General features: G+C 44.9%; 1 protein-coding gene and 1 pseudogene across 2 annotated transcripts in view; one reads left to right on the top strand and one right to left on the bottom strand.

The window, feature by feature from the left end:
* The window catches only part of KIF3C (kinesin family member 3C), a 31511-nt gene extending 4188 nt beyond the window's left edge, over positions 1–27323 (top strand). The window contains exons 2-8 of one of the 2 annotated variants that reach the window (XM_016121782.2): positions 12222–12323; positions 13002–13124; positions 14248–14366; positions 14845–14961; positions 24213–24321; positions 24501–24673; positions 24872–27323. In XM_016121782.2, coding sequence (XP_015977268.2) covers positions 12222–12323; positions 13002–13124; positions 14248–14366; positions 14845–14961; positions 24213–24321; positions 24501–24673; positions 24872–24965 — 837 coding nt within the window. In that variant the 3' untranslated portion in view covers positions 24966–27323. Of the gene's footprint in view, positions 1–12221; positions 12324–13001; positions 13125–14247; positions 14367–14844; positions 14962–15494; positions 23054–24212; positions 24322–24500; positions 24674–24871 lie in introns of those variants that run through there. The other variant, XM_016121783.2, reaches the window with a different exon arrangement.
* On the bottom strand, positions 23018–23136 carry LOC118606175 (annotated as a pseudogene).
* Positions 27324–27996: the final 673 nt, after the last annotated feature.

Below are 27996 nucleotides of genomic sequence, written 5' to 3'. Positions count from 1 at the left end.
CATAGTCCTACTTGATAATCAGAGTACTTTATTTTTTTATGACACTTTGACATCTTGATCTCTCAGAATCCTCCTAGCAACTCCAAGAGATGAGTATTATTTCTGTCTTACAGTTAATGAAAACCAAGGCTGTAGAGGTTGAGTGACTATTTTGGTGACCCTGGCTGATAAGTTTTGAAGCCAGGACTGGAACCCAGGCTTTTTGTGGCCCCAGACATGTGTTCTTTCTAAGTTATCACAGAGTCCTCCGTGTTCGCTCACTGTGTGACTCAGGGCAAAGGCCTTTGCCTCTCTAGGCCTCAGGTTTCCATTCGCCTAATGAGAAGTCTGACATAGCTCTCCAGGGAGTGGGTGAAATGGTTATTGTGTGCCAGGCTTTAAGAATAAGCAAAGGGGGAGGAGTGCCTGGGAAATTCCAAGAGGGGAATGATTCCATATCCTGTGACTTCTCATCAGGCCCAGCCCCGGACGGACAGCAGGAACAAGCCCAGTATGGAGCCTAGACAGAGAACCCCAACCTCCCAATGGCCCCTACAGCACTCCTGGTTCACTATTGGGTGTTTCTATTTAGAGGAAACAGTTTGAGAGCTTTTGAGGGATCTTCAGGATAAAGAGGGGAGGAACATGTTAGAGATAATCCCAGGCCTGCCTATTTCACAGGGTGATGCTGAAGACTGAATGAGACCATCAGTGTGAGGGCATTTGAAATATGTTGCAAACACCAAATAAATGGAGGACATTAGCAGCCACCAGGTGGCTTCTGTCTGCCAAGCGGGGGTCCAGCGATCTCCAGGACGGACATCTTTGCTATTAGCTTAACTTCTTCCTTTTCCTGCCAACCCAAACGCCTTGCCAGAATCCTGCAGCCCTGCAGGCAGAGCCAGGCAAGAAAGATCGAGGAGAACAGAAGCAAGACCAGATCAGAAGGCGAGAGCTTGGGTCTCTCCTGCAAATAAGCTGAGCTCTTGTTCCCCATCTGTAACTCACTCTGGTTCCTACTTTCTGAGTTATGGCATCAACTCCGCTTCTCACCTCCCCCCACTCCCTTCTTCCAGTTCATACCAGCCCCTCGGGGCAGCTGAGCAGTAGCTGATGTGACCCAGTGCCCTCATTCACTTTCCGACTCATCTAACAGTCTGTCTCGCCTGCTTTCCCTGCCTGCCACCTCTAGGCTCCCCATTCCCTTTGTTCTCCCCTCACTGTCACCGTGTACAAACACCATGGCTGTCTCCTTGGAGTCTCCTTTCGTCTCTCCTTCCGTATTGGGCATCAGGGGATGTTAGGGTATCCAAATAAATGTGTGAGGTTTGTGATTGTGATCAGTGCCCTGTTTATCATCAGTCATTAGCGATCCATACTATGTATATCTCTCGGGGGCCAGATAGCGAACTAGGCCTGTGAGGGAGGAGAGCAGGTCAAGTCCCAGACTGACCCACACCGAGGTCGGCTCTATATAGGGAAAACTCAAATGTTTGTGCACAATGCAACATTCTGTGATGAAAAGTGGTGAATGCATGCTGATTGCTTGGGAGAAGGCTTACTTTACTCAAATTTAATTGTGCAAGAAAACGTTTTTAAATGACTGCTTTAATTGTAAACTTCATTTTTTGAGGGATTGGACTAGTCATTTCTAAAACTTTGATTCTAGATACTTAGAAGGGAAGGAGGGTATTTAGAAGAGGCAAGGGCTGCAGATGGCACAAAATGCAAACTCCAACTGAGGGATGGAAGAGGTAGAAAACAGCACTGCTCATTGATCCCCAAGTAAGTCTGGAGGGAGAAGAGCAGGGGGGTCTTGATTAGAGCCCAACTCTCTCTGCGGTGGGTGTGAAAAAGAGACCACGCAGCCCCTCAAGCCATAGGGATGAGGTTACCGCAGGGAGCACAAACTGCATCGACTTTTTACCATCCCCTTCGTGGGTCCCTCGTCCTCTTACCTCTCAACATGAAGATTAACCACAAATGGATATGCAAGAGAGGGAGTTTTAAACCTGAGAAACAGCAGTAATAGCGATAATAATTCCATTCACCTAACACTTGGTAGGTGCCAAGTACTATGCTATGTATTATATACAAAGTATCTCATGTAATACCCACTGCTCCTTCCAAGAAAGGTCTTGATTCCCATTTTAGAAATGAGAAAATGAGACCCCCCTAAAGGATCGATAACTTGCCCAAGACCACGTGGTTTGCATATGGCAAATCTAGGTGAATCCAGGTTGGTTTGACACAAAGTTTGATCCTCTTTTATGCTTAAAAACTAGGAATTATCAGGTCGGGAACTGGTTGTTGGGAAGGTGATGAAAAATGACAGAAGCTGCTGTAGACATGTTGAATTCGAGGTGACGAAACCCAATGGACAGCCGGCGATGATCGGTAGAATTTAGAAGCAAACACAAGACTAGAAATGAAAATTGGGGGCTCATCTTTAGAAGAAGAGGGCTCAAACGAGACCTATAGCCCTCTGTTCTTGACACTTTCTCCCTCTATGTCTGTGACTCCCAAGTCAAGATCTCATTTCCTGGTCTCTCTGCTAACCTTATTTTGTAGAGTGCTGTCTTCAGAGCACAGGCATGAGTGTCAGGCAGGCCTGGGTTTAGTTACTTACTAGTTCTGAGACCTCAGTTTCTTTACAAAATAGAATAATAATAGTACCTATGTCATCCTGTGGAGAGCATGAAATGAGATAATCAATGTTAAAGCACTTTGCACGGTTCCTTGCATATAAGAGTTCAGTAAATTATAACTCTATTACTGTTACCTCTAACTGCCTAATAGATGTTTTCACTTGGCCACCTACCTGATATGTCAAAACATATGTCAAAACACATCATGTTTTAGATTGGCATTCAAGGCCTACCAGAGTCTGGTTGCAATATTCAGTTTTCCTACCCTAACGAGCCACTCCAACAGCAGAACTTCACAGCCAGCTGGTCCACCTTTATCCTTTGATCTTAATATGTGCCTCACTGCCCTTAACCTGGTTGTACTGTTTTTGTATCCTAGATTGTCCTGGGAATCAGGAAGTGGGAATTATGGGAGCAGGTTAAGCTCAATATAAAAGAACTTTTTACTTAGAATTGGGCCGTTTCAAGAGGTATAATGGGCTCCAATCCCTGGAAGTGTTTAAGGAGAAACCAAATGTCAGAAATTCCTCTAAAGGGATTCCTGTATCAGAAAAGCCATTGAACCAGATGATCATCACAATCACCTCCTCTTACAGGTTCTTAATTGTTAAGATAGCATCTTCTAGAGCAAAATATAAAATGTTTCATCTTTTTTTCCCAAAAGGTTTCATCCTTTTAAAAATTAACATCAAAGGGTTTAAATTTAATGTATGAATTCAACCAATAATCAGAGATATTTTTCAGCTCTCTATTATGGCCAGTTAGAGATAGACAATGTGAAGAAGAGAAGAAAGAAGAAAATGGAAAAAATAAAATAGAGGGGAACAGAATAGAGGGGAAAGAGAAGTAGAGTCATAGAATGAGGGAGAAAGAAAGTGGGTAAAGGTACGCAGCAGGGTTTCTGGGGAGAAGAAACTCCAATTGAGAGAGAACGTATTGTAGAGGAGTTAAAATACTCTGTTTCATTCCACTGCCCTGATCTTGATATTAGTCTCCAAATAGGGCTGCACTCAGTTTCCAGAGACTCCACAATAATATAGGGAGTGTCTACTTTCCCAAAGCTAGTCTGATTTCACCAAGGACACCAGCCCCATGCCAAACACTCTGATATTTATGGGCCTAGATAATCAAGGGATTGTGTGCACCCGGGGGAATTTTGTAAAGATTTGGCCAGCAAGAAGTATACAGGACTAATACATCAAGTTATGTGGAGGCTTAGCAGGCCTTTTGGTACAGTGTTGGGTTTTCCCTGATGTATGTTGTCTGAGGGGGTATGTTATCATATTGCCCCTCGTCATTTTCAACCCCTAGGGAGCACAAGATTGGATGAAGTGGCTGTGATAATGTTCTCATTGTGCTCTGAGGAAGGGCCTGGAATTTAGCTAGAGAAGGGCACCCTTCTCCTGCCTGTGCCCCACCAGCCTGCTGCGCCTGGCCAGTCTGGGGCACTCCTGAGAGCTGCTAAACCAGGTGGCCTGTCTGAGTGGATGAGAAAATGGCTCCTCTTCCCATAGTGGGGTCTGTGCAAGGCAGACCCCTATGCTCAGAGCTTATGGGGCACCTGCACTTGTGGTTCGGTGTATCTAGAATTTTTAATATCCTCTGACATTCCTGGTCATTAACTCCTGGTCAGACTGAAGAGTTACTTTCTAGTTGTCTTCCTTTCCTCCCAGATGTGCCCAAGCCGGGAGTACCAGGCCCCGGGCTGAACTGTTCCTGCAGCACTAGGTAATGGACCTGCAGGCTCTCTTCTTTCTTGAGGTGGGCCAGCAGAGTAATAATAACAACAGTAGTAATAATAATGGTAGCTACCATTTCTTTAATGTGTGTTCAATGCCAAGCACTCTGCTCTATTTGTTATGTGCATTGTTTATTCAGTCCTCACACTAGCACCATGAAGTATAGTACAGTTTTAATCTCCATGTGACAAATGAGGACACAGAGGTACATTAAGGAAGAAAAACCCGCAGTCATATAATTCCTGGGAAGTGTTAGGATCAGAATGTAAGCGTATGTCTGCCTGACTCCAAAGCTCATGATCTTCACCTGTATGCTGTAATACCAACTCAGAAAGGAATGGTTTATGCCAGATCCCTGGCTAATAGGCCCCAGCGGGAGCTCTTGTCTGCTGAGATGCTTAACTCATCTCTGTCCTTCCGTGTGATGCAAACCCCCAGCTGCTGACCTCAGCCGAGCGCCATTCATTCCCATAATCAACAAACCTTTTTTGAGTACCTACAGCCAAGAACATACATCAGCTATTATAGTTGACTTTGTTTTTAAATTATTTAAGTTTCTGGAAGGAATCATGAGAACTCCCTAATAGTGATTAGCTCTAAGTATTTTATGCCTTTTTTTTTACTTTCATCTTTTTTTTTTTTTTTTGGCAAGCATATATTACTTTGTTAATTAAACAAAAATTAATCTAAATTTTTTGAGGGGGAAAAATTATAACAGAAAAGTGTTGACACCTATTTGGAAGGTTGGTTTACAAGTAATAAATAATTGAGGGAAATTCTGGATCAATAATAATATGATGATAATAATAATATTATAATGATAATCCTGTGACCTTGCACAAGTCATGTCCCTGCCCAGGGACTGTAAAAAATGATCAATAGATGTTTCTTTGCTTTCTGCACCATTTGCTGATTCACCTTGGAAGCAGTGGGTCAGGAGCCCGGGATTTGAGATTGACCTGAATGAGGGACAGTGAGGGCTGGAGAGGCATGACCACGCATTGCCTGGGAACTAGAGGCTGCATGACCCAGTATGACCCGCCTAGGTCCTCTGGGCTCTGTAAAATGCTGAGTCTGCGCCTTGTCCATCCTTGGGTCTCATCTAGTTCTGACATTGTAACATTTTATTGTCTGGCTGGATTTGCATCCCTGGTGCTGAAGAGAAACCCTCTAGAATACTACAACTAAGTATTCTAGAGGGAAATAGGAGAGAAAGACAAAGGTCAGGATCAGATCTGAGGTGCTCATGGTTTTCTCACTGGAGTAAATGGGTCAACGTTGTTCTTGCCGCTTTTCTTCAAGGTGGACTGAAGTGCTCTGGGCATCCACACCCTGCCTGTCCAGTACGAGGCTGGAGTAGAGTACAGCGCACCTCACTCCTCAGCCCATATGTTTCTCTAATTGTTCCTTCTTCTTGAGGAGAGAATTCCTAGCATCTGAAAGACCAATCACTGGTGTCTTTTGAGCCATCCAAGGAGACTTAAGGCAGGAAACTCAGACTCAGTCTCCTGATTTGCAACGCCCCCCCCCCCCACCAGCATGCCTCCTCAAAGCAGAAAATCACTGAAAACAGCACTGTTCATCCCTTCGCCATTGTCTTTCATTTTTCCTTCCCTTGCTGCTGGCTCCTTGAGATCTACAACTCGGGAGCCACAAAAGGAGAAATAGGTCCGTGACGGAGCGGCTCTATTTCCCAAGAGACTGCTGCACTAATTGTTTTCATTTTTGCTCTTTGTGTTGAGTGGTGGGTAAATGTTAATCAGGTACCGAAACAGCAAGTAACCGCTGATGTTTGATTGTACGTTGTCTTTTACCAAGTACTTTTGCATCTATTATTCAACTCGCCATCCTCACCCCATATTACAGATGAGAAAACTGACATCTAGGGACTGAGGCCCTAGATTTCATAGCAAACAAGGTGGCAGAGTGTGTTCCAGGACTCAGGCTGTTTTGCCCAACACTCTTTGTGTCATTCTGCCCTGGAACATGTGAGGTGGCGTTTCCCATGAGCATTCCAGGTTTTAACTTCTCGTAGGGATGGTAACGATACTGACAGCCTCCCCCAAGCACACGGTTAGGAGCTCTAGCCTGCTCATCTCAGAGGCCCTGTAAGAGCCTCACACAGGCAGAAGCATCCTCAGCAGAGCCCTCTCTGCCTGTTTCAGCTGGAGGAGAAAGAAATGGTGCTCTGAGCTTTCCTGATGGTTCCTGAGTTGGTAAAGGTACAAATACCGAATGTTGCTTCTTTTCAAGGTGCTTTCCTGCCAGAACCTTGGCGAATAGTGGAGAAGAGGGAAAAGGACACTGGACTTAGAATTAAGAGGCTGGTGTTCAAGTATCACTTTGGTCATTTACTGGCACCGTAACTTTGAGCAAGTCACTTCACCTGTCTGAGCCTTAATTTTATTTTATGTCTTTATTATCTCATAAGGTTCTTGTGATAATTAAATAGGACGATTAGTGTAAAAAGAACCTATCCTCGATGCAGGCACATGGCATGTTGCATCAGAGACGCCTTTCTCCTACAAAATGCCATAGATTCACTGGCAGTGGCAGAGCAGAGCCTGTTTGACTTCTCTGTCCTTGTAAAATTATACCTGATAGTATCTTCTCAGGGGAGTGGCTGGCTGGGCCTGGCTGTCTCCATTCTGGCTTTCCAGATCAACACTTAATGAGTCCTGGGGCCTCCTTTCTTTGCTTTCTGGTTTTATATTCCAGTTGCTCTTGGAGTAGGAAAAAGTGAGCCTCTGAATATCCCAAGCTGTGCTGCAAACGGACATGGTCCCTGTGGTGATTTGGCTGTTAATTGTTGTAACAGCTGACCCGCCTCTGATACCTGGAATCAAGACCATGTCCAAATTAGGAAATTATCTGGAAAATGCATAGTCATTATAGGAGCAGATACACATAAAGATTCGAGGCTTAGAGGATTCTATCTCTGGGCCTCAGTTTCTTCATCTTTAAAGCCAAGGAGGTTGGTGCTAATGATTCTCTGAGGTCACCTTAGTTCCCTGTGATTTGCATCCTTCTCCCCAGAGTCAGATCGTGGTATTCTGGAGTTCACAGCCCTGTCTGTTCTGCCCCCATAGCATCTTCTGGCCTTTTAGTTGCATTGGATCAGTAGAACCAAACCCAGTCCTGTCTATGGGCTCCACCCACCTGTATTCCTTTGCTCCGAGAGATCACAAAGGCAGCATTAACTTGCGCAGTTCAGAGCTCCAGGGAACCTCTGGGGACTAGGAACCTGTATTCCCAGCCTCTCTGCTTAGTACCCCCCAGCCTGAATTAGGCGTAAGCATCTGAGGCATTTCTGTCCCTCTTCTCCCTCCACGGGTGATAGTTAAGGACAAAGATCTCTAAAGAAAAAGAGGAGACGGACACTAGTATCCTAGAGAAATGGGGAAAATTAAAAGTAAAAGCAACAAACAAAAACTTGTTTCTGAGAAAAGAATGGAAGCTCACACATGACATACTTCAGAGTATGGGGGTGAAGCGGACAACCTGAGTCGAGATCTGGGAGAAGAAGGAGGCTGAGACCTTGCACCTGGATTGAGGCCCACCCACAGATTTCGTGCCAGGACCAACCCCTTCTTCTAGCACAATACAGGTTCTGTCAGGCAGGCTCGGCTGATAGTGCGGGTTGGCCAAGTGTGCAAGACTTGGCAAGTAACTGATAAGGCAAAGCCAGTTGTCATTCAGACCACATCTGTGCTTGATTCCGGCGGGGCAGGCCGAGAAACACAGGGGCAATGGGCAAATGGAATGCGGGTGACAATGGACAGTTAGAAAGGCATAATCCAGGAATTCTTTTCGTGGAACCCCAGGGCTTAGCCAGAAGGAGAGATCCTGAAGGAAAGTTCCAGGTCCATGGAAGAGGCCCAAGACGAATGCAGATTTAGCAAGAACCAACACAGAACCCGGTCCTGGGAATCATGTCATGGGGATGGGGGTGGGAAGAGGGTTGGGATTTGGGGGCCTGGTGGTCTTGGCTGATGATGCATCAGATTCCAGCCCTGCTTGGCAGCTCAATTCCTGCCTGACAACGTCCAAATGGGTTACCCAGTTTTTGAACCCATTTGGATGTTGTCAGACAGAATTTTGAATGAGAACATGGGGACCAGGTGCGGGTAGCTGGTGAAGGTGGAGGGTAAATAAACAAAGAATTATTTTAAATTAGAGGTCTCCCTCATTTACAAATCACCAACACAAGCATAAAAGGGTATACTGTGAAAGGGGAGATCAGACCTCCATGAGACCACCTTAAAGGCAGAGAGAATATAAAATAAATGAGGAGGCTCAATTTGATATCTATTATTATAGCAGATTTTAAAAAATAATGGTAATACTTCATGCATATGACGTTCTAATAAAAGTGGTTTATTATGTATTGTCAGCAGTAGTTTAAGTGGTATCAACCATTAGAAAGGTAACTTGACTATATGTTCTAAGATGCACAAAATGTTTATAACCTCTTATCCCCTCCTCAAATTTCCTTCAAAGAAAATCATCTAAAACAATAAATTATATGCACGTTGGTGTTTATTACAAAATTGTAAGCAACCAATAATAGTTTTATAGTGGCGATTAAATATATTATGATTTATCCACTCTAAATAGTATGCAATTATTAAACTTATAACCATAAATATTATGGAAGTAATAGACAATACTTGAGATATTTGATAAAGTGGAAATAGCAGGACTTAAGCTCAGATTTATACCATATCTATAAATATGAAGAAATTGTGCGTGCATATGGAAAACTGAAAAATAAAAGAAGCTGATTAGCTAAGGTGAGGGAAATGTGAAGTCTTTTCTCATTTTGTTTTATTTCTATGACTATTTTGATGTTAGTGCAATTTTTTTTTCCTGAAAGGAGAGAAAGACAATAAAACCTTAAAAATGTGTTCCCAGAGTCCCTTAATAAATGAATATTTAATTCCATGCTCCTGAGATATCAAATTCCATAAATTTATTAACTTTCCATAAATAGTAGGACTTCCCTTTATTTGTCCTAAAGATTCAAGGTATAAGCCTTTTTATTCTATGTACCAGGATTGATTGGAAAAGTCTAGATCTTTGCTTTTCGCACCTGTTTCGATTGTATAGTTTTGGGCCTATCCTCTTAACCTTCTTTTGTCTTTGCAGACTAAAAAGGTCTATTTTTTGAAGTTTCTTAGAATAGCCCTCCCTTTGATGGATTTAGCCGCCTTTCTTTGGATCTTCTCTCTCCTTTGTGTCCCCCGAGATGCAGGGAGGGAACTGTGCACAGTACTCCAGATTCAGCTGCATCATGGTTTTATATAAGGATACAATGACTTTTATTTTGTTTCCAAAAAGCCTTCGTGAAGGTGCCTGGCCAGATGCTATTGGCTTTTTTAGCTGTGGCAGCATATTAAGCATCAGTGTCTTCTGGGAACAATAGAGATTGACTTTCCCTTCCCTTTTTTTTTTTTTTTTTTTTGGCTTATAACTGATGGCTCACAGCTATCATTTAATGAATAGAGCTAGGAGTACTTTTTCCCAACATGTAAAACTGTTATTGAAGATCATCTACCATTTTTTGTTGGCTTACATGGCCTAGAAATTCTTTCTGGTGCTTTACTACCTGGAAGGATATAGGAGCATCTGTGAAGCTGGGTATTTCACCAGTGCACACTTTCTAACAGAGACTAGTCCCAGCATTTAACATTTGACCATTTTTCCATCTGGAGGGATGCCTGTTTATTTATTTCCTTTTCCTAATCTGTTATGAGAAGGTACATCCATTTTCTTCATCTCTTTACTACCCACTCCCCATGTAACTTTGAATAACCTCTGATGTGGAGCCTTGCCAGCAGCATTTTGACCTCTGAAGTCCTGGCCACCAGCTTCCGCATGTAATGTAATAACCTTGGAGATTAGTCAGACATGACTTCTTTCCTCTTGCTGAAAATGTGTTGCTTTTCTTTTAGCAGGTTCTGCTTCCTAAAGCACTCAACACAGTAGAGCAGACTTTGGGGTTTATCCTGCAAGGAGTGGAGGCCCATTAAATAGTTTGCAGGACTTGCATTTTCGGTGTCTCCCCTGGGCGTAACGTGGAGATGGATGGAAGGGGAGGCTCGTGGCAGCGATCCAGATGAGGATCGCAGTGAAGGCAGCAGGCATCATGAGGATGAAAAGGAGGGAATGATGTGAGCCATACCAAGAAGACAGACTTGATAGTATTTAACAACTGGCCAGATATAGGGAGTGTGTGAAACACCGGGCTGCTGTGAGGGGGCGAGAGGGAGGGAGTTTGGGGTGAAGTAGGTGAGGTGCCTAGGGCACAAAATTTAAGGAGTTGCTCACTCAAAGGGTGGTGCAAGTACCAGCCTTGAGTGAGAAGGAAGAGTCTAGGATGAGTTCAGGTCTGTGATGAATGGCCGGGTGGATGGTGAGGCGGTAACTGGGTGTAAGGCCTGGGGAGGTATAAGAGCAGAGGTGGCTGCGGTGTGGCAGTGAGGATAGGCAGCCGCTGGAGGACACCTTTCCCCACAGCAGCTCTCCTTGGCCTCTGAAGCTGCGTGGCGCTTCTCTGACTGGCCCGGCTTTGCTCAGTGACCTCTAGTACCTTCCTGTGGTCCAACCTCCGAACTCCCAAAAGCAACCCTTAACCCCTGTCCTGCTCTGACCCCTTTGTGGGGTTCTCGCAGGCGGCAGGGGGTCCCTGTCCCTGACAGCAGCCCCTGCTTTGAGACTCCACAAAGCAGGTCAACTCGTTCCACTGAGAAAAATTCCAGTGGGGAGGCAGCCACTTTCTTCTGGTAGCTCAAGGTGATTTCAACCTTCCAGGAGGCCTGGGATGAAATCAGAGGACAGCTAGGGCGCCCTGGGGTGCAGCACCTTCTGATTAGCAGTAGTGAAAATGCATTTTATGGAGTGACAATATACACAGCTGATACTAATCTGTTATCATTTAAGCTTTAGATTCAACAGGTACCTGCAGAATGTCCGTGCCAAGCCCTGGGCTAGGGGCTGCCACCAGGTCAGGGCTCACGAGTGAGACTAGAGATGGTGGGTTTGAATGTCACCTCTTTGTTGACTAGCTGCATGACCTTAGGTTAGTTACTCTGTTTCTTCATTTGTTAATCGGGGACAATAGGAGTACCTCAGTCTTAGGGTAGAGATGGAGATGATGTCCGTTAAGGACTTAGTTCAGTCCCTAGAGGATAGTACTCAGCAAATGTTTTCTATCCATCCTAGATCATGGGCGGTTCCCATATTATAGAGGTGAGAACTTAAGCGGGTAACTTGGCCAAGGCTTTGCAGTTAGTAGGTAGAACCCAGGTCTTTTTCTAGTCACCTCCAAAGCTCATGTGCTTCTGGGGCCCCAAATGCCTCTTTGTGTTGCAGTCCTCTCCTTTTGGCTTTTCTTCTGCATTCCACATCAGACTAAGGTTAGACTCTTCTCTTGCCCTGTTGAGGCCCTCTTCCTGAGTCTGGAGCCAGTGGGCTAAAGGCTGGACTACCCAGTGGCTCTGTCTTCTGTCTCTCCCTCCTGAATCCCAACTGGGCGCTCATCACCTGCACCCCCATCCCAGGCATGGTGAACCACCTTCCCTCTGGATTCAAAACAAACAGGTCAGGGGTCATATATTCCCCAGGGTATTCCCTCTCTTTCTCACCCAATGGTCCAGCCGACAATGGGAGCCTTGTACTAGGAAAAAACTAGAGGAAAAAACTTCATTCTTGTTGAGAGCCACAAGGATTCATCTGGGGCACATCTCGTGTCCCTTCCTGGAAGGATCACAGAGACCAGGGAAGCAAAGCCTCTCAACTTGGGGATTCTGTGGCCCTTTGAAAAGCCTGTCTCCAAACTCCTCTGTGTCCCCAGGCCATGGAGAGTAAGCTGCTCATTGGGGGCAGGAACATCATGGATCACACCAACGAGCAGCAAAAGATGTTGGAGCTGAAGAGGCAGGAGATCGCTGAGCAGGTAGGGCTGGGGCTTCAGGTCCCTAGGAGCACGTGGCCTTGAGGTCTTATCTGGGGGGCTCTGGGCAGTAAGCCATGGTGGCCTCAGGATCCCTGGAACAGTGCCGAGACCCTAAGACATGCCTCCCTGGGTCCCATTAGCCCGCCAGCACAGGGCCTGCTAGCTGGTAGGTGAGAGAGAGTGACGGCTCTCCATGGTCAGCCTCCACAGGGCTCCTAGCACTAATTCTGGGGCCTTCCACAAGGGTGAATGTTCTTTGCCAACCAAATGACCATATTCTAAATCATCAAGAACTACAATTTATTGGTCTTACCAGTCGACTTTAATACTACATGGGGAGAGGGCAAAGCAGCTGGAAATCCAGTATGACAGGCATCTGTCTATGTGGTTGACGCCTCCGGAATGCGCCAGTGATTAGGGCTGGGCTCTCCATCCTCATGGGCAGTGCCTGGCAAAGGCATAGCCATCGGAGTTGAGAAGAAGCTTCAGAGAGGCTCCACTGAGGATGGGGTGGGAGCAGTGGACGTAGGCCGCGGGACGCTCCCTTCTTCCCCCTGGCATCGGCGGCCACAGTGAAGCCAGGCCCCAGGGTAGGCAGAGTGAGCCTGTCCCCAAGCTCCCTTGGCCCTCCCCAGTACGTGCTGCTTCTCTGTGCCCCTGTGCCCTGCTATGGCCTAGAAACGCCGCGAGCGGGAAATGCAGCAGGAGATGATGCTCCGAGATGAGGAGACCATGGAGCTCCGAGGCACCTACACGTCCCTGCAGCAAGAGGTGGAAGTCAAAACCAAGAAACTCAAGAAGGTGAGGTGCCACAGCGGAACGGGGTCAAGGTGTGTGATGGCCTGGCAGCCTCTGCCCCAAGACAGTCACCTGTCCAAGGGGTGTTTGCTTTAGGGCCTCCTCCTACTTTGTTTTAACTGCTGAACTCCAGTTACACTGCCTGGGCTACCCAGATGGGGTGAGGAGCAGCAAAGGCTGGGGTCTGGTCTTGGGGATGAATAGAGTCTTTTTCCCTGGGCCGGACTGGGAATGCCATCGCTTCCAGTCTCGGGGTTGCTGTCTTCATGATCCTGGGTAACTTCCCCCTCTACGGGATCACCTGTGAGTCATTGTTTGGGTAGCTGGGCCTGAGAAGACTTGAGCCTGAGGGAGCTCTTGGGAGGAAACACAGGGCCCTAGAGGACACCTGAAGGGATGAGAATACCTAGACACTAAGACCCTGTAAAGTCCATGGACAGGAAAAGGTGTGTGCATAAGACGAGGGTCAAGGGCAGGAAGCAGCAAGTTCCTGCCTGGATTCTGAGAAGATCCTGGAGAGCTCTTAGTATTGCTGCTGTGGCTGCTCTGGAATAGGCCAGGCAGAGGCTCAGCCACAAAGGCAGTTTCCAGGGATACACCTCTCAGTGGGTTAGGATGGGAGAGCCGAGTCGGTGCTGCCCTCCACACTCCCGCTTTTGAGAGCCCCTGGAGAGGCAGGGGTAGGATGGATCACGTTCCAAACTGGCTTAGGTCCCCTCTTCTCCACAAGCCCTGAACCAGAAGTCCTATACTTAAGTCCAGATTCTGGTTCTGTCAATTATTTGTGTGGCCTTGAGCAAATCTATGTCTGAGTTTCCTCATCTATGAAAAAAATATGTTAGACCAAAAGATCCCCTGGAAGCCTTCCAGTTTGAACAGTCCGTGATGCTGACAGCAGCTAAGAGAGAGCAGGTAGCAGGTTATAGCGTTGGAGGGATGGGGTAGCCCTTTGAATATCCTGTCCTGATTCATGATGGGGCAGCAGAAACGAGATTCAGACTAGGCCCTGGCCTCATCCTGTGCTGAGCTGGTGGACCCTGAGCCTGCAGCTGTCGGGGCCCAAGCTGGGTGGCCGGAGCCTCCTGGCCTAATGGTGCAACCTCTGAGCTGCACCTGTCTCTCCCAGCTCTACGCCAAGCTGCAGGCGGTGAAGGCGGAGATCCAGGACCAGCATGATGAGTACATCCGTGTGCGGCAAGACCTGGAGGAGGCACAGAATGAGCAGACCCGGGAACTTAAGCTCAAGTAGGCCCCTCTTCCTATTCCTCGTCCTCACAGCCATCCCTCAGTCCCCAGGCCTCTCCTCGACAGGCTCTTCTCCTTCCCGAAGGCCCTGTTCTAATTGTGTGCTCACCCATGAGACTAGGTGTCTTGGGAATAGAACGTGCCTGAGGGACGAGGGAGAGGCCTAGGTTCTGGAGTTTCTTCACCTCCTGTCTCTATTTACTTCCCTCTTCGGCCTGCTTTGGACGAACCCGCCAACGAACACGCTGAGTGCAGGCCGAAAGGAACCCCTACGGCCCTGCGCCTACGCGCTTTGCATTAGAAAGTGATTTTAAGGTCTATTATTTCTATAGGGATCCCTGCCCCCCAACTTTTGGGTTTCTCCAATTCCTCTGTTCCCTCTGCCTCTTTGCTTCTTGCTTCTGATCCTTCAATCTTCACATACTGGTGTGGTTTCTCACTCCCTAAACCCCCATCTCTACATCATTCCTGCTCCCAGGTACCTGATTATTGAGAACTTCATCCCCCCTGAGGAGAAGAACAAGATCATGAACCGGCTTTTCCTGGACTGTGAGGAGGAGCAGTGGAAGTTCCAGCCACTCGTGCCAGCTGGAGTGTGAGTCTCTCACCCAGTCTGGGCCTAGGGACTTGCAAGCCCACCCAGGTTGGGGGTGGCCAGGGCCCTGCAGGGAGCCAGAGGATTTTATGGATTGGGGAGGGGTGGGGCAGATACAGATGGAGAGTGGATTTCTCAGGACCTAATGTAGGGGTCTCCATGAAGGAAGTGTGTTGTGACAAAACCAAAGTGTCTCATTGGCTTGGAGTGTAGAAAATACCCTGTGTGGGGCCTACGGAGGGAAGGGAGAGGATTTCAGCCTCCTGGCGGTCCCAGCAAGTGCTAACATTTGGCAGGTCTGGTGAAGATTTGGTGCCAAGAACATCAATAGTTACTGTTTGCCTTACTGTGTATAGGGCACTGTGTGAGATTGCAGACAGAAGGTAAGTCAGATACGATCAGAGCTCGCAGTCCAATGAGAAACACAGAGAAGTAACCAGATTAGAAAATGACAGAGGTGTGATCCAGTCTTTATAAGCTCACTCAGCTCCCTGAGTCAGCATTTCCACCTGTTTCCACATCCTAACCCTTAGGTACGGTTTGCGTCCGTTGCCTGGGTATGCACCTCCCTCTGCTGGTGGCTATGAAGAACAAGACCTGATATTCAAACCCAACAGAGTGACTGCCTGCCTCAGCTGGACCACGGTCCCTTAATGGAAAGTCTGTATACAGTGGTGTGTAGGAGACCAGATACCAATGGGCATACCTGGAGATTCTTTGCTCTCTTTATCCTAAGAATATCAATGCAGGGTAGGGCAGGACTCTCCTCAAAGCTGGGGCAGGAGGCTAGCTGTATAAGTCTACAGATTCTCCCTGGAGCGTCAGATGCCTGATTCATCTGACTACATTCTGAAAAGCTGATCGTACCCAAGATGACACTATGCAAGTTTATAAGTTCATGAGTAGAAGACTTTTCAGTGCTGTCACTTTGGACTTAAAATCTACCTTTCCAATCTAGGTAGAGACCCACAGTAGTACAGCATCTAATGCAGATTCTCTACCCTGGCCACAGCTAGTGTTATCTGTAAGTTGAGCTCCAGAGAGTCTGTTTTAAGGACTTTGGGTGGATCCCAGGACATAATTTTTTCACCCAAAGCTTCCAGGTAAGGCTTCCAGCAAGGAAGCCAGACTTGGAGACCACTGCTCTAGCGCCCTCTGCTGGAAGGAGATGCTGGTCAGGTTTCTGCTCTGTAGGGTCATCTTGTGCTTAGAAAAGTTCCTCAGTTGAAATAGTTTGCAGGTGGAGGAATTTCTTTACATTGGACAGAGATGTGATGAGAGAGAGTATCTGAGACGGCATGTGTTTTTTAACGTCATATTTTTAAAAATGAGAATTTCAAGAATAACCATGCGTGCTCACTTTGGTAGTACATATATTAAACAAAAGGAATAATACAAATAATTCCCACATACCCGTCACCAAAATACACCAATTAGTATTTTTTCCACCTCTTGCTTTATGAATTCCCCACCCCCCAACCATCTGAGATTAAGTTGCAGACATCCTGACCTTTTATCTGTATTTCCTAAGGAGGGCATTCTCTTACATAACCACAGTACAATGATCAAACTCAGGAAATTTTATATTGACAAATTGTTATTATATAGGCAATGTTTAATTTTAGCCGGTTATCCCAGTAATATCCTTTATGGTAGCTCCAGCCCCCCTGCCACCACCACCACCTGAGATGATACCTTGCATTAGTCATCGCCTCTTTAGTCTCATTTAATCTGGAACTCAGAAGGGATCTTGAATTGATTCCTGTAGTTTCACACTTCAGGGGAGTTTATTCATTTCTCAAAACATTGTCCCTGCAATTTTGGCTCAAGCGCCTCGAGCACACAGTCCAGACTTGAAAGGTGGTGGGTGCTTTGCCTGAAGCTGAGCTTTCTGCTTAATGATTATGCATTTCCATTCTTTATTTCTGTTTTTTTTTTTAAGTTTACTTTCTTTTCAATAACTCAAATGACTTTTAAGCTAAATGACCTTTTAAATAACTGCTCTTTTTTGCAAAAATAAAATGGTTTGCATACACTGAAACACCATTAACTGATTTTTTGAAATTAAAATAGCTATCTTAAAATAGCACATTTTAAGTAATTTTTAGAATAGATATCAGCAATAACTTAAAAAATAAAAAAGACAGAAGCGCTCCAACATATAGATAGGTAGCTTTGTTTACTGTCTAACCATTGCTTTTTCCAGCCCATTGTCTCTTTTATCCCTCTCTTCTGTTTTAAATGTGAATTTAGTTTTAAATGTGAATTTATGCTGTTTTGTGTGCCCATGGGAAAACCAGAAAACTTTGATCATTCCTGGAAAGCTTCTTGCTTTAGCTTACTCTGTAGTGTTTTCTGTAACTCTTTGGGAAGGCTCCACCCTGACACGTGTACCCCTTTGACGTCATTCTGCACAGGATTGCTCCCCAGTCTGCATCTGCAGGTCTATGTCAGCAGCACTCCTAGCTGGACCCCGGTAGGACTGCATTTCCTAAACATTTTATATTAAAAATACAAAGATATAAATATATTTAAAGTTTTTTCAAAATTATTGCTAAGTATATTCACAACTTAACCATGCTATTTTACATACAGAGTATATGTTTTCCATAGAAAATATCAAATTATGTCTGGGTAAGAGTAAAAGGTATTAAGGCAATTATGACATATCAGTGTTCTCTACTATATTTAAATACAAATGTTATAAACAACAGGTTTTGATTCCTCGAAGAAAAAACTCCAATAAATAAGTTACTTAAAAGAAACTTATTAATAAGTACCAGGTAATCAACTACGTGTGATCCTGAATTACTGCTATAGATTTTTTTCTTTCTTTAATGTCACTGTTCATTTTGCTATGTCTGATAACTGCGATAAATAATATTTATCTCAGAACTCTTTTAAAAATACAAAAGGAAAGTAAAAATGGATCTAGGAAGTTTTTATATGAAACAAATTTTTAAAATCCCGCCCCCCATTTTTAAAAACACATCTCATAATTGGAATCCCCATTGTGATTCTGACTCACCACAAAGAGCTGGAGGATAGCCTTGATCTCTGAAACCATCTACCCACACTGCCTGATTTCACAGCGAGAAGCTGAGAGTGGGAGGTCCTTGAACGAAGCCCCCGCATTTCAGGGAGCCATGGCACCCGAGGCTGTGGCTCAAGATGCCTGCCTGGGAGAGAAGATGCTTCCGTTGGCACTGGGTTCCACCATTTGCAATATGACTTAATCAAGGCTGAAAAACTCTTTTTTTTCCCCAAAGCATATTTAACTAATCAGGACATGGTCCTGTTTGCTCAATTCAAGTGTGGAATACTTTGTTTTACTTTGGCCTGTGGTATTCTGGGGATGAAAACATTAAAGGCTGTTCAAAGGGAGAAGATAAAAGCATTGTTGGGAAAAAAAAAAAAAACTTACCTAAAATCATGCTGTTCCTTTAGAAAGCCTTTGTCAGACAAACGTTGTTTCTCCTAGTCTAGCAACAAGCATCTACTCCACACACTCTTCTCCCGGCCTCTCTGTTAAACAAGGGGTTATTGTCAGGCAACTCTTGAACCGCGCCCATATCAGCTTATTTTGGAAGTCAATTCCTTTTCCTTTTTTCTCCACTATCCCTATGTGGCCGCTAGTTGATACACAGTAACTTCAGGTGAGGTGACTTTGACCATCACAGTTTTGTCTTAACATAACTCTAGCTATCACTATTTTACAAGTATGACCTTTTATTTTTTATTGTGTTTATATTAAATTATCTTCTAAGGATCGAATATTTGGCATTGTCTGTAGCCCATGGTTTACAGTTCACAAAATTCTCTTTGTCACTCTAGCCCTTTGGCCTTTGCAACCCCAGCCACCTTAGATTCTTTTCAAAGGCATCATGGTGCAGTAGAAAGAGACTGGACTTTACATATATAACATTCTGAATTCTAGTCCCTGCCCTGCCACTTACCTGTGGCCTTGAGAAGGTTTTGTTTTTAACCTCTCTGAACCCAAGTTTCTTCACCTGTAAATGCAGGATAATAAATAAATGTACCCTGCATGATTGTCATAGTTGTAGTGAGATAATTAATGTATGTGAGGCTCCAGGCCAGTAGCTGGCACAGAGATGATCAATAAATAGTTGCAGTCATCCCAGTAAGCCAATATTACAGTCAGGGGGAAGCCAGAGAAACCAGTCTGCCTTTATCCCTTAGAGGTGCCATAGCAGGGCGGTTTGGTTTGTGTTTGTGTTTTACGTTTTAATATTTAGGCTACTTCCAGGTTTAAAGAGAGAGCACTCTTCGCTCTAAATAGAATCAGGATAGAAAGTTAAACTGGTTTTGTTACAGAGGCAAAGTTTACCTCAGGAAGAATGTTCTCAGCTCTGGGTTGCATCCGTAGATTTATTCACAAGCCTGTGAGAAGTGAAGAGAATCTGAAGCAAGGAGACATGTCAGCCTTCCCAGGCAGAGTGTGGGGCAGTGAGGAGGGAAATGGGAAGGATGAGAATTCGCACATGCAGGGGAGTGCTGCAAGGTAGAGACAGCTGGCCTACAAGGGACAGAGGGACCAGATCACGGAGAAAAGTCAGATTTGCTGTGGCAGATGCCTGTGAAGGACCTGGGAGGAGAACACACCCTATGATATTGGATGCCTGTTTTCAGAACAAGAAAGGAAACGGGGTGATAAGACAGAGCTGCTGATGAGAATGGGGTCAACCCTTGAGATGGAATGAAGAGGTGACTTTTTAATATTAAGAGGAAAAAAGGATTGAGAGAGCTGCCATGTGAAGGGCGGGTCCCTAGAGAACTCTTAGGATCTACTGCGCACAGGCGGACTGTTGCCACAGGTCTCTGTCGGGAGGAGTGGGCACAGCAGAGCCAGGTATACACCCTAGGACGTGTGCCACAACTGGCTTAGTGCACAAAGGTCAGTCATGGAAAGTAGGCCTGGGACAGAAGAGGGAGTAGATGGTGAGTTTGGTGTCCCAGTTACAGACTCCCCTCCCCCAGCCCCTTCTTCCCACATGCCACCCAGAATAGCCCTGGCATCATTATTGGGTCGGGCTGCCAGTTTACGCTGACCTACTGCTCTGCTCGCCCAGCCCTGTCCCTCTGTCCTGTCCCCCGAGCCTGCAGCCTTCAAGGCGCCCTTCAGCCCCAGACCGCTCCACGTGTACTCCTGAGAAAGAGTACAGCAACATAAAAAAAGTATTTGAAGAGATTCAATTCCAAGTCTCTTTCTAATTGTATGACCTTGAACACAAAAGACATCGTGGTGTCTGCTCTGTCTATACCTCAGGATGCCGTTGTAAAGTTCAGAGGTGATACGTAGGCACACCTTATAAATGATAAGTTGTTATTGTACTGATTTTCTCACTCCCCTCAGAGCTGTCACTCATGCTGCCCTCTCCATGTGACAGCCTCCCAGGCTCCACCGCGGCAGAGCCATCGAGGCGGGCTTCTATAGCCTTATCTTTTTGTGTTTTCTTCTGTTAAGAGGAGTCAGCAGGGACCCCAAGTGGGGTCCAGCATGCTTTTTTACCCTTGACAAAATGAACCACAAGAATGTTTTTATTACCCTTTGCTGCAGAAGGAAAACATTGTTCTGTCGGCTCCTGCACGGCTTGTTCTCCTATTCAAGGACAGAACGTCCTATCTGTGAATTACTCAGCCTGTTTCGTCTCCTGCCTTCTAACTGCCTGCCTTTTGGCTTCTTTCATTGCTCATTTGTATCCCTGCTTGAAATTAGCAGGTGGCGTTGGGAATAAATAATCATGGCAGTGGCCATGTGGGGGAGGCCTTGCATGTACGGTGCTCAGTGCCTATCTTGTTTCATCTCAGTGGTTCCAGAGGACGGGGCTGAGACAGCTCAGGCTCTCAGACGTGAAGCCAGTTCCCAAGGTCACAGAGCTTTCAGGGGCAGTGCCAGCATTCAAACCTGGGTCTCACTCCAAAACCCGTGTTACTATTTTTTTTAATGGAAATGACTTTCTTGCTTTCTTTCCTATTTTTTGTTTGTTTGTTTGTTTTGAATAATAAAAGTAATACATCTCACTCATCAAATTTCGGAAAGTAAAAAGTCTGGCATACCGTGAGTTGGCTAGGATGCAGGGCCGTGTAACCTTTCATAGGTATATCCACTTTGAAAAGCAATTGACCATATCTAGCAAAGTCGAAATGCACATACCCTACAACACGACCATTCCATTCCTGGATATATATATATACCACAGAGAAACTGTTGAATATGCACGTGAAGATATCTGTATATAAATGTTCACAACAGCACTGTGTCTAATGGCAGGGGTGGGGAATCAACCTAGATATCCATCAACAGGAGAATATATACAGATTACATATATACATGTATATACGTTGCTATATTAAAACTTTAAAATACTCAATATATAGTTAAACTTTAATAATCTAATCTAGAGGTGCATGGATAAATCTAAAAAACATGTTCGTTGAGCACAAAAACCTGTATTATGTATACTGTACAGTTCAAAATTTGGAAATAGGCATACAAACACCATTTATAGAGAGGTTATGAATATACGTATAAGTAAATATAAAAACACACATAACATTGATAAGCACCAAACTCGAGGGAGTGGTTAACTCTGGGGAAGGAAACAAATGTGAGTCTTAAAAGCTAGGTCTACATTTTATGTCTTAAAATAGGATTTGGAGTAAGTATAACAAAATGTTAAGATTTAATAAAGCCGAATACTAGGTATACAGATATATATTATTTTCTATACTTTTCTGAATGTTTGAAATAATTCAAATATTGCAGAAATGTACGAAGATCATTTTAAAAATCACCCATAATCACACAGTTCAAAGACAGTAACTGTTAACATTTTTTTGACTATCCAGACTTTTTTCTAAGGACACACACATTTCTTTTAAAACAAAACAAAAAAAATACCATCTTTTTATTTGCTTTTTTATTTTAATATGTTGTGGAAATCTTTACATGAATACATAGAGCCACACAATGATTTTAATGACTATACAATATTCCTTGCAATTTTAAATAATACCGCAGCAAACACCCCTACATGCACCTTTTTGTCCCCACCTATGACTATTTCCTTAGAGAAGTTCCTAGGAGTAGGAATTTGGGTCAAAAAATACACACTTTTTCAAAGCCAAGCCTGTTTTGTTTTGTTCTGTTTTTTAAATAACAGCTTTATCGAAATAGCTCACATATCATAAAATTCACCATTTAAGTGTACAATTCAGTGAATTTTAGTATATTCAGAGTTGTACGATCATTACCACCATCTAATTCTAGAACATTTTCATCACCTCAAAAAGAAACCCCATCTCCATTCGCAGCCACTCCCCGTTCTCCCCCATGTACCAGCCCCAGGCCACCACCAGCACACTTTCTGTCTCTATGGATTTGCCTATTATGGACATTCCATATAAATGGAATCATACAAGGTGTGGTCTTTTGTCTCTGGCTTCTACCACTTAGCAAAATCTTTCCAAGGTTCATCTGTATTGCAGGGTGTGTCGGTGCTTGACCCCTTTTTATAGCCGAATAATATTCCACTCTATGGGTATGTCACGTGTTGCTTATTCATTGCTCAGTTGATGGGCATTTAGGTTATTTCCACATTTTAGGTATTATGATTAATGCTGCTTGTATACAAGTTTTTGTGTGGAGATGTGTTTTCAACTCTCTTAAGTATATACCTAGCAGCGGATGTGCTGGGTTATATGGTAACTGTGTTTAACTTTTTGAAGAACTGCCAAACTATTTTTCTAAAGCAGCTACACCGTTTTACATCCTCACCAACAGTGTATGAGGGTTCCAGTTTCTCTATATTCTCAGCAACGTATGTTATTGTATGTCTTGTTTGATTATGGTCATTTTAGTGGATGTGAGAAGTGGTATCTCATTGAGGTTTTGATTTGCATTTCTCTAATGACTAATGATGTTGAGTATCTTTTCATGTGCTTATCAGCCATTTGTCTGTTTTTTAGAAAAATGGCTTTTCACATCCTTTGTCCGCTTTTATTTATTTTTATTTTATTTTATTTTATTTTTTAACGCCTCCAGCACCTGGTATTTCTAGGTGGTCTCCCATCCAAGTACTAACCAGACCCAACCCCGCTTAGCTTCCGAGATCAGACAAGATGGGATGCATTCTAGGTGGTATGGCTGTAGACTCCTTTGTCCATTTTTTAAATTGTTTTTGTTGTTGTTGTTGTTGTTGTTGATTTGTAAAAGTTATTTATATATTCTGGATAAAAGTCCTTTATTAGATATATGATTTGCAAATATTTTTTTCCCCATTTTGTAAATTGTCTTTCATTTTATGGTGTCCTTTGAAGCACAAAAGTTTTTAGCTTTGATAAAATCCCATTTATCTATTTTTTCCCTTTGATTGCTTGAGCTTTTGATATATCTAAGAAACCATTGCATAATATAAGGTCATAAATATTTACTCCTATGTTTTTATCTCAAAAATTTTATAGTTTGAGCTCTTACATTTAAGTCTATGATCCATTTTGAGTTGATTTTTATACATGGTGCAAGGTAATGGTTCAACTTCATTTTTTTTTTTTTTTTGCCTGTGGATATCCAGTTGTCCCAGTACCGTTTTTTGAAGCGACTATTCTTTCTCCATTAAATGGTCCTGGTACCCTTATAGAAAATCAATTATGGTAAATATGAGAGTTCATTTCTAGACTCAATTCTGTTCCACTAAGCTATATATCTACCTTTATGCTAGTACCACCCAGCCTACAGTATTATAGCTTTGTAATGTGTTTTGAAACTAGGAAATGTGAGTCCTCCAGTTTTGTTCTTTTCCAAGATTGTTTTGGTTCTTCTGAGACCCCTGCACTGCAATCCTGAGTTTTTAGTCATTTTGTTGTGCTAACTCTTATGAAGGAAAGTGAAAAGCAGAACCACTAAACCATAAGTGTTTTTTGTGTAGTATGTGAAATCCGTACATGAATCTGAAAGCTAAAATAAGATTGAATTTCCTTTTTTCATTCCAGCCCTCAGTCAACTTTTTTTACTGTGGAAAAAAACCGAAGCAAAAAGAGTGAAGAAATATATGCCTCCTTGTGTTATAATAATTTTAGTGGTAAGGTTGTATTAGAGCAAAGAGAAGAAAATTCTAGAACCTGCAGTCTGCGGGGTGTCCTGTCTCCCTGAATGATACTTAATTCCTCATGGTATCATTTCCCCTTCGTGTTTGAAGGAAATCTGTTCTAACATAGCCTCTTCCCTACAGCAATAACAGCCAAATGAAGAAGCGGCCAACGTCTGCAGTGGGCTACAAGAGGCCTATCAGCCAGTATGCTCGGGTTGCCATGGCAATGGGGTCCCACCCCAGGTACAGGGTAAGAAGCTGAAAAATAGAAGGGGTGGGGGGAGGGAGCCCAAAGGAGGCGATGCTCATAGCCTCTGCTTCCTCTGCCTCCCTCATCGCCCTTGGTACACCACCTAGTTATTGGGCGCCTAGAAGGTATAGTAGTCATCAGGGCCGCTGCTCATGTCTGGCATGATCCTCCTACCACAGGCTGAAAACATAATGTTTTTGGAGCTGGATGTGTCCCCTCCAGCTGTCTTCGAGATAGAATTCTCTCATGACCAAGAACAAGATCCCCGTGCACTACACATGGAGAGGCTCATGCGGTTGGACAGCTTTCTGGAAAGACCTTCCACTTCTAAAGTCCGAAAGTCCAGATCCTGGTCAGTACCGTCACGGTCAGAGTGGGCAGCGGACTTAGCACAGGAGGCAGGGGACCTGCATGGGTGCACCCAGAGGGTGTGAAGAGAGGGTGATGGCTGGGGCTGTGGGGAGGAGACTGCAGCGACCAATCCTCACCTTTCTGTTTCCTGCACTTCCCCAACCTCCCCTTTTACCCACTTCCTCCCCACCCCCTGTAGGTGCCAGAGTCCTCAGCGGCCTCCACCCTCCACCACACATGCCTCGCTGGCCTCTGCTGCTCTGCGCCCTGCGACAGTGTTGGACCATGAGTGAAACTTCAGTCAGCCTGCCCACCCGACAGACTCCTGGGATGGGGCAGCCAGCCCTGGATCATCTCATCTGCCGCTTAGTGTGCGTGTGTGTGCATGTGCGTGTGCGTATGTGTGTGGGGGTGAGAATCTGGCAGACCAGGCCTCTGCCTGCTCTTCTTAGCCTCCTTTATTTAATTAATGTTATTTATTCATGGAGCTCAGTTAGTGTGAGAGAGAGGCCCTCACCTGAGCCTGCCATGGTCACTGCGTAGCCTCCTTTCCTGCTGACTTTAGACCCACCAGTCAGACCTCAAGCTCCTCCCTGTCAGCTGTCCCCAGAAGGAAAGGTGGCCAGTGCCTGAGAAGAGAGGACTGTTTCTACCTGTCTCACTCCATAATCTCCATTTCCTCCTACGCTGCTTGATGGTGAGCAGCTCCTAAGCACTTTCTGGGACTAGAAAAATGCTAGGTGTCTCCTGAGGATAAGAGACTTTCTGATAGTGCTCCCAGCACTCTCTGGGCCTCAGACAACCTTGTTCGGCTTCTTGGGCTCTTTTGCAAGGACTTAAAAGACCTCACCGATACAGCCCACGCTCTTCAGCTTTGGCAAGAATTCGTGGCTTCCCAGTCTCTGCTTCCTGCCCATCTCTCCAAGCCTCAGGTGGGAATTGTGAATAAGCCAGTCGCTGCCTCCTCAGGACCTGCAGGAAATGGAACAGTAAACAGAGACAATGTAGACAGTCATCAAGGGAAGTCCCTCCAGCAGGGCCCTTTGTTTCTGTCCCCCTCCGAGAAGTAACTTCGGTCAGCAAGCGATGGAGCCAGCTCCCCATTTCTGAGATGTCGCTCCTTCCCGCTTTGATCATTTTCCCTGCAGCTGCTTGGACACCAGTTCACAGTGGAAGGGAGTGATGCCGTTCTCTCCCGGCTAAACGGAGGTGTCAGAATCTGTTGCTTCCTCCTCCATTTAGCACGGGAGATGGAGACCCGGGCTCACTCTGCCAGCTTTGCCTGTTCCCCATGTCTGAATCACATTTGTTGGGCACTATTTTGTTGAAAACTGACCCTTTCTTCAGCATTGTGCAAATTGGTCCCTAGGGAAGTACTCCTTACTTCCCTTTGTGACATCCCTGGATGTCTCCAGGTATCTCAAGTGATAAGTAAATTTCTACCAAAAAAAAAAAAAAGATATTAATTTTCACTGACTGACTTTTTAAGTGTATATTGTGGTGGAGGAGTGAAGAGGTAATCATGACAGAAAACCAGTGGTTTAGTATTTTAAAATTCCCTAATGGTGGGAGTCTCCAGTTCCTAGAAGATAAGGATTACAGTCATTGGGATAAAAGCATAAAACTGACTGATCTGCCTGAAATTTGATGCGCGAGAGGTGGCGTTGAGGGCTTATTACCTGGTTATTCTTTCCATCAGGTAATTAACCCTTCTTACGCAGTTCAAGTTCTGCTGTAAGGACCAAGCTACGGTTTGGTTTAACTCAATGATGCTGTCCTTTCTGCTGTAATTACTGGACTAGACGGTTGGGCAACTCGGTTGCCGTTTGCTCCTGTATGTCGAGGAAATAACATTTTTCATCAGAGCCCAAGAGATTATTTGAGACTCAGAATTCACACCAGAAGTCCGGCTGGGACTGGGGCAGGAGTCGTGTGTAGAAATCCCCCAGGCGGCCTGGGCACAGGGGGACCTCCAGGCCTGCGCTGAGCAGCCTCTCTCAGTGACCTCTTTCTTCTTTGTGGACGAAGCGTCACGTGTCTCCCCACTCACTCCTTGGACACATCGACTCTGCATTGTCTAGGCACTTGACCCTCACAGTCTTAATAGCACAATCTACCCAACTTCACCCCCTTCACCCCCTGGTCCGAGGGCTGGGCCTGAGGCGTGCTCGGAGGAGAGCTCCTGCCTGCGGTTTTGTGTACGTGTGTATGTGTGTGTGTTTGTGTGTGTGTGTGTTTAACTCCACAGGGGACACTCTACACTTAGTGTAAGATATGCTGGGAACAGGGCCACTGGGGTGGTTAGATCTCAGTCTCTCTGTCTCTCTCTCTCTCTCTCTCTCTCTCTTCTTTTCCTTTTGATGTATCGGACATTTGGTTGACAAAGTAAGGGCCTTGATTAGGACCAAATTTCCATGTCTGTTGCTATGGTCTTTATTTAGGACAACAGCTAACAATGCAGTGGCCCATATATTACATATGTAATATATAAATATATATATAAGAAAATTACCCTCTGTCTCCTTGGCTTAGGATGAGGCCTCTCTGTCGAGCTGAAATGCACCTGCTGCTCAGTGCTGCCAGCAGCCTGCAGGTCCCAGCCCTGTTCAAATGAACACAGTCGATAATAAAGGAATGAGTATCGTCACAGAGTTGGTTGCCTGCCTTCTCTTCCCTTCGTTTCTTCCTACTTTTACTCCTTTTTTATTTTCATTTTCTTCCTTCCTTCTTGTCCTTGTTTTCCTAATAGGGGTCCAGTAGCGTTTGGAGCCCCGCTGCAGTTATCAGCACCTTGGCTGCTTAATAACAGGGGACCTGTCTGCCTGATAAGGTCCCAGGCTCTAATGTGAAGTCTATGCCAGAGCTATGACAGCAGCTGTTCATGTTCTAGGTAGCAGTCCCCGCCCGGTTAATTCTGAGCTATTAGCAGATTTCAGAACTGCCTATAGCTGCTGTTCAGATTAGCTGCCAATATCGCTTGACAGCTCTTCCCTGTCTGTACCTCCATTTATAAGCCAAGAGAGACTTTTAAAAGCCAGTAATGAGTCTAAAGTGCGTAGATGTGCCTGGCACCTAGTGGGTGCTGAATTAAAATAAAGACTGGCTTCTCCTTATCCTCTCTTCGCAGGGCATCCTTCCCTCCCTCCAGGTTCCAGCTCCCTGTAGCATGGAGGCCTCACACAAAATGAAAAGTAGATGCTTAAAGAACACTAAGCCCCCGACTCCCAGGAGAGCATGGAGCTTAGCCTGGTACACAAAACAGCAGTGAGCCCGTTGCGTGGCACTGACCATCCTGCAGGGGCTCCCCGCCTCTGCACCAGTCTC

Source organism: Rousettus aegyptiacus, unplaced genomic scaffold, assembly GCF_014176215.1.
Source record: "Rousettus aegyptiacus isolate mRouAeg1 unplaced genomic scaffold, mRouAeg1.p scaffold_m13_p_7, whole genome shotgun sequence".
Taxonomy (NCBI): Eukaryota; Metazoa; Chordata; class Mammalia; order Chiroptera; family Pteropodidae; genus Rousettus; species Rousettus aegyptiacus.
Note: the sequence above shows the minus strand (reverse complement) of the source record. Positions and strands in the feature narration are given on the sequence as shown.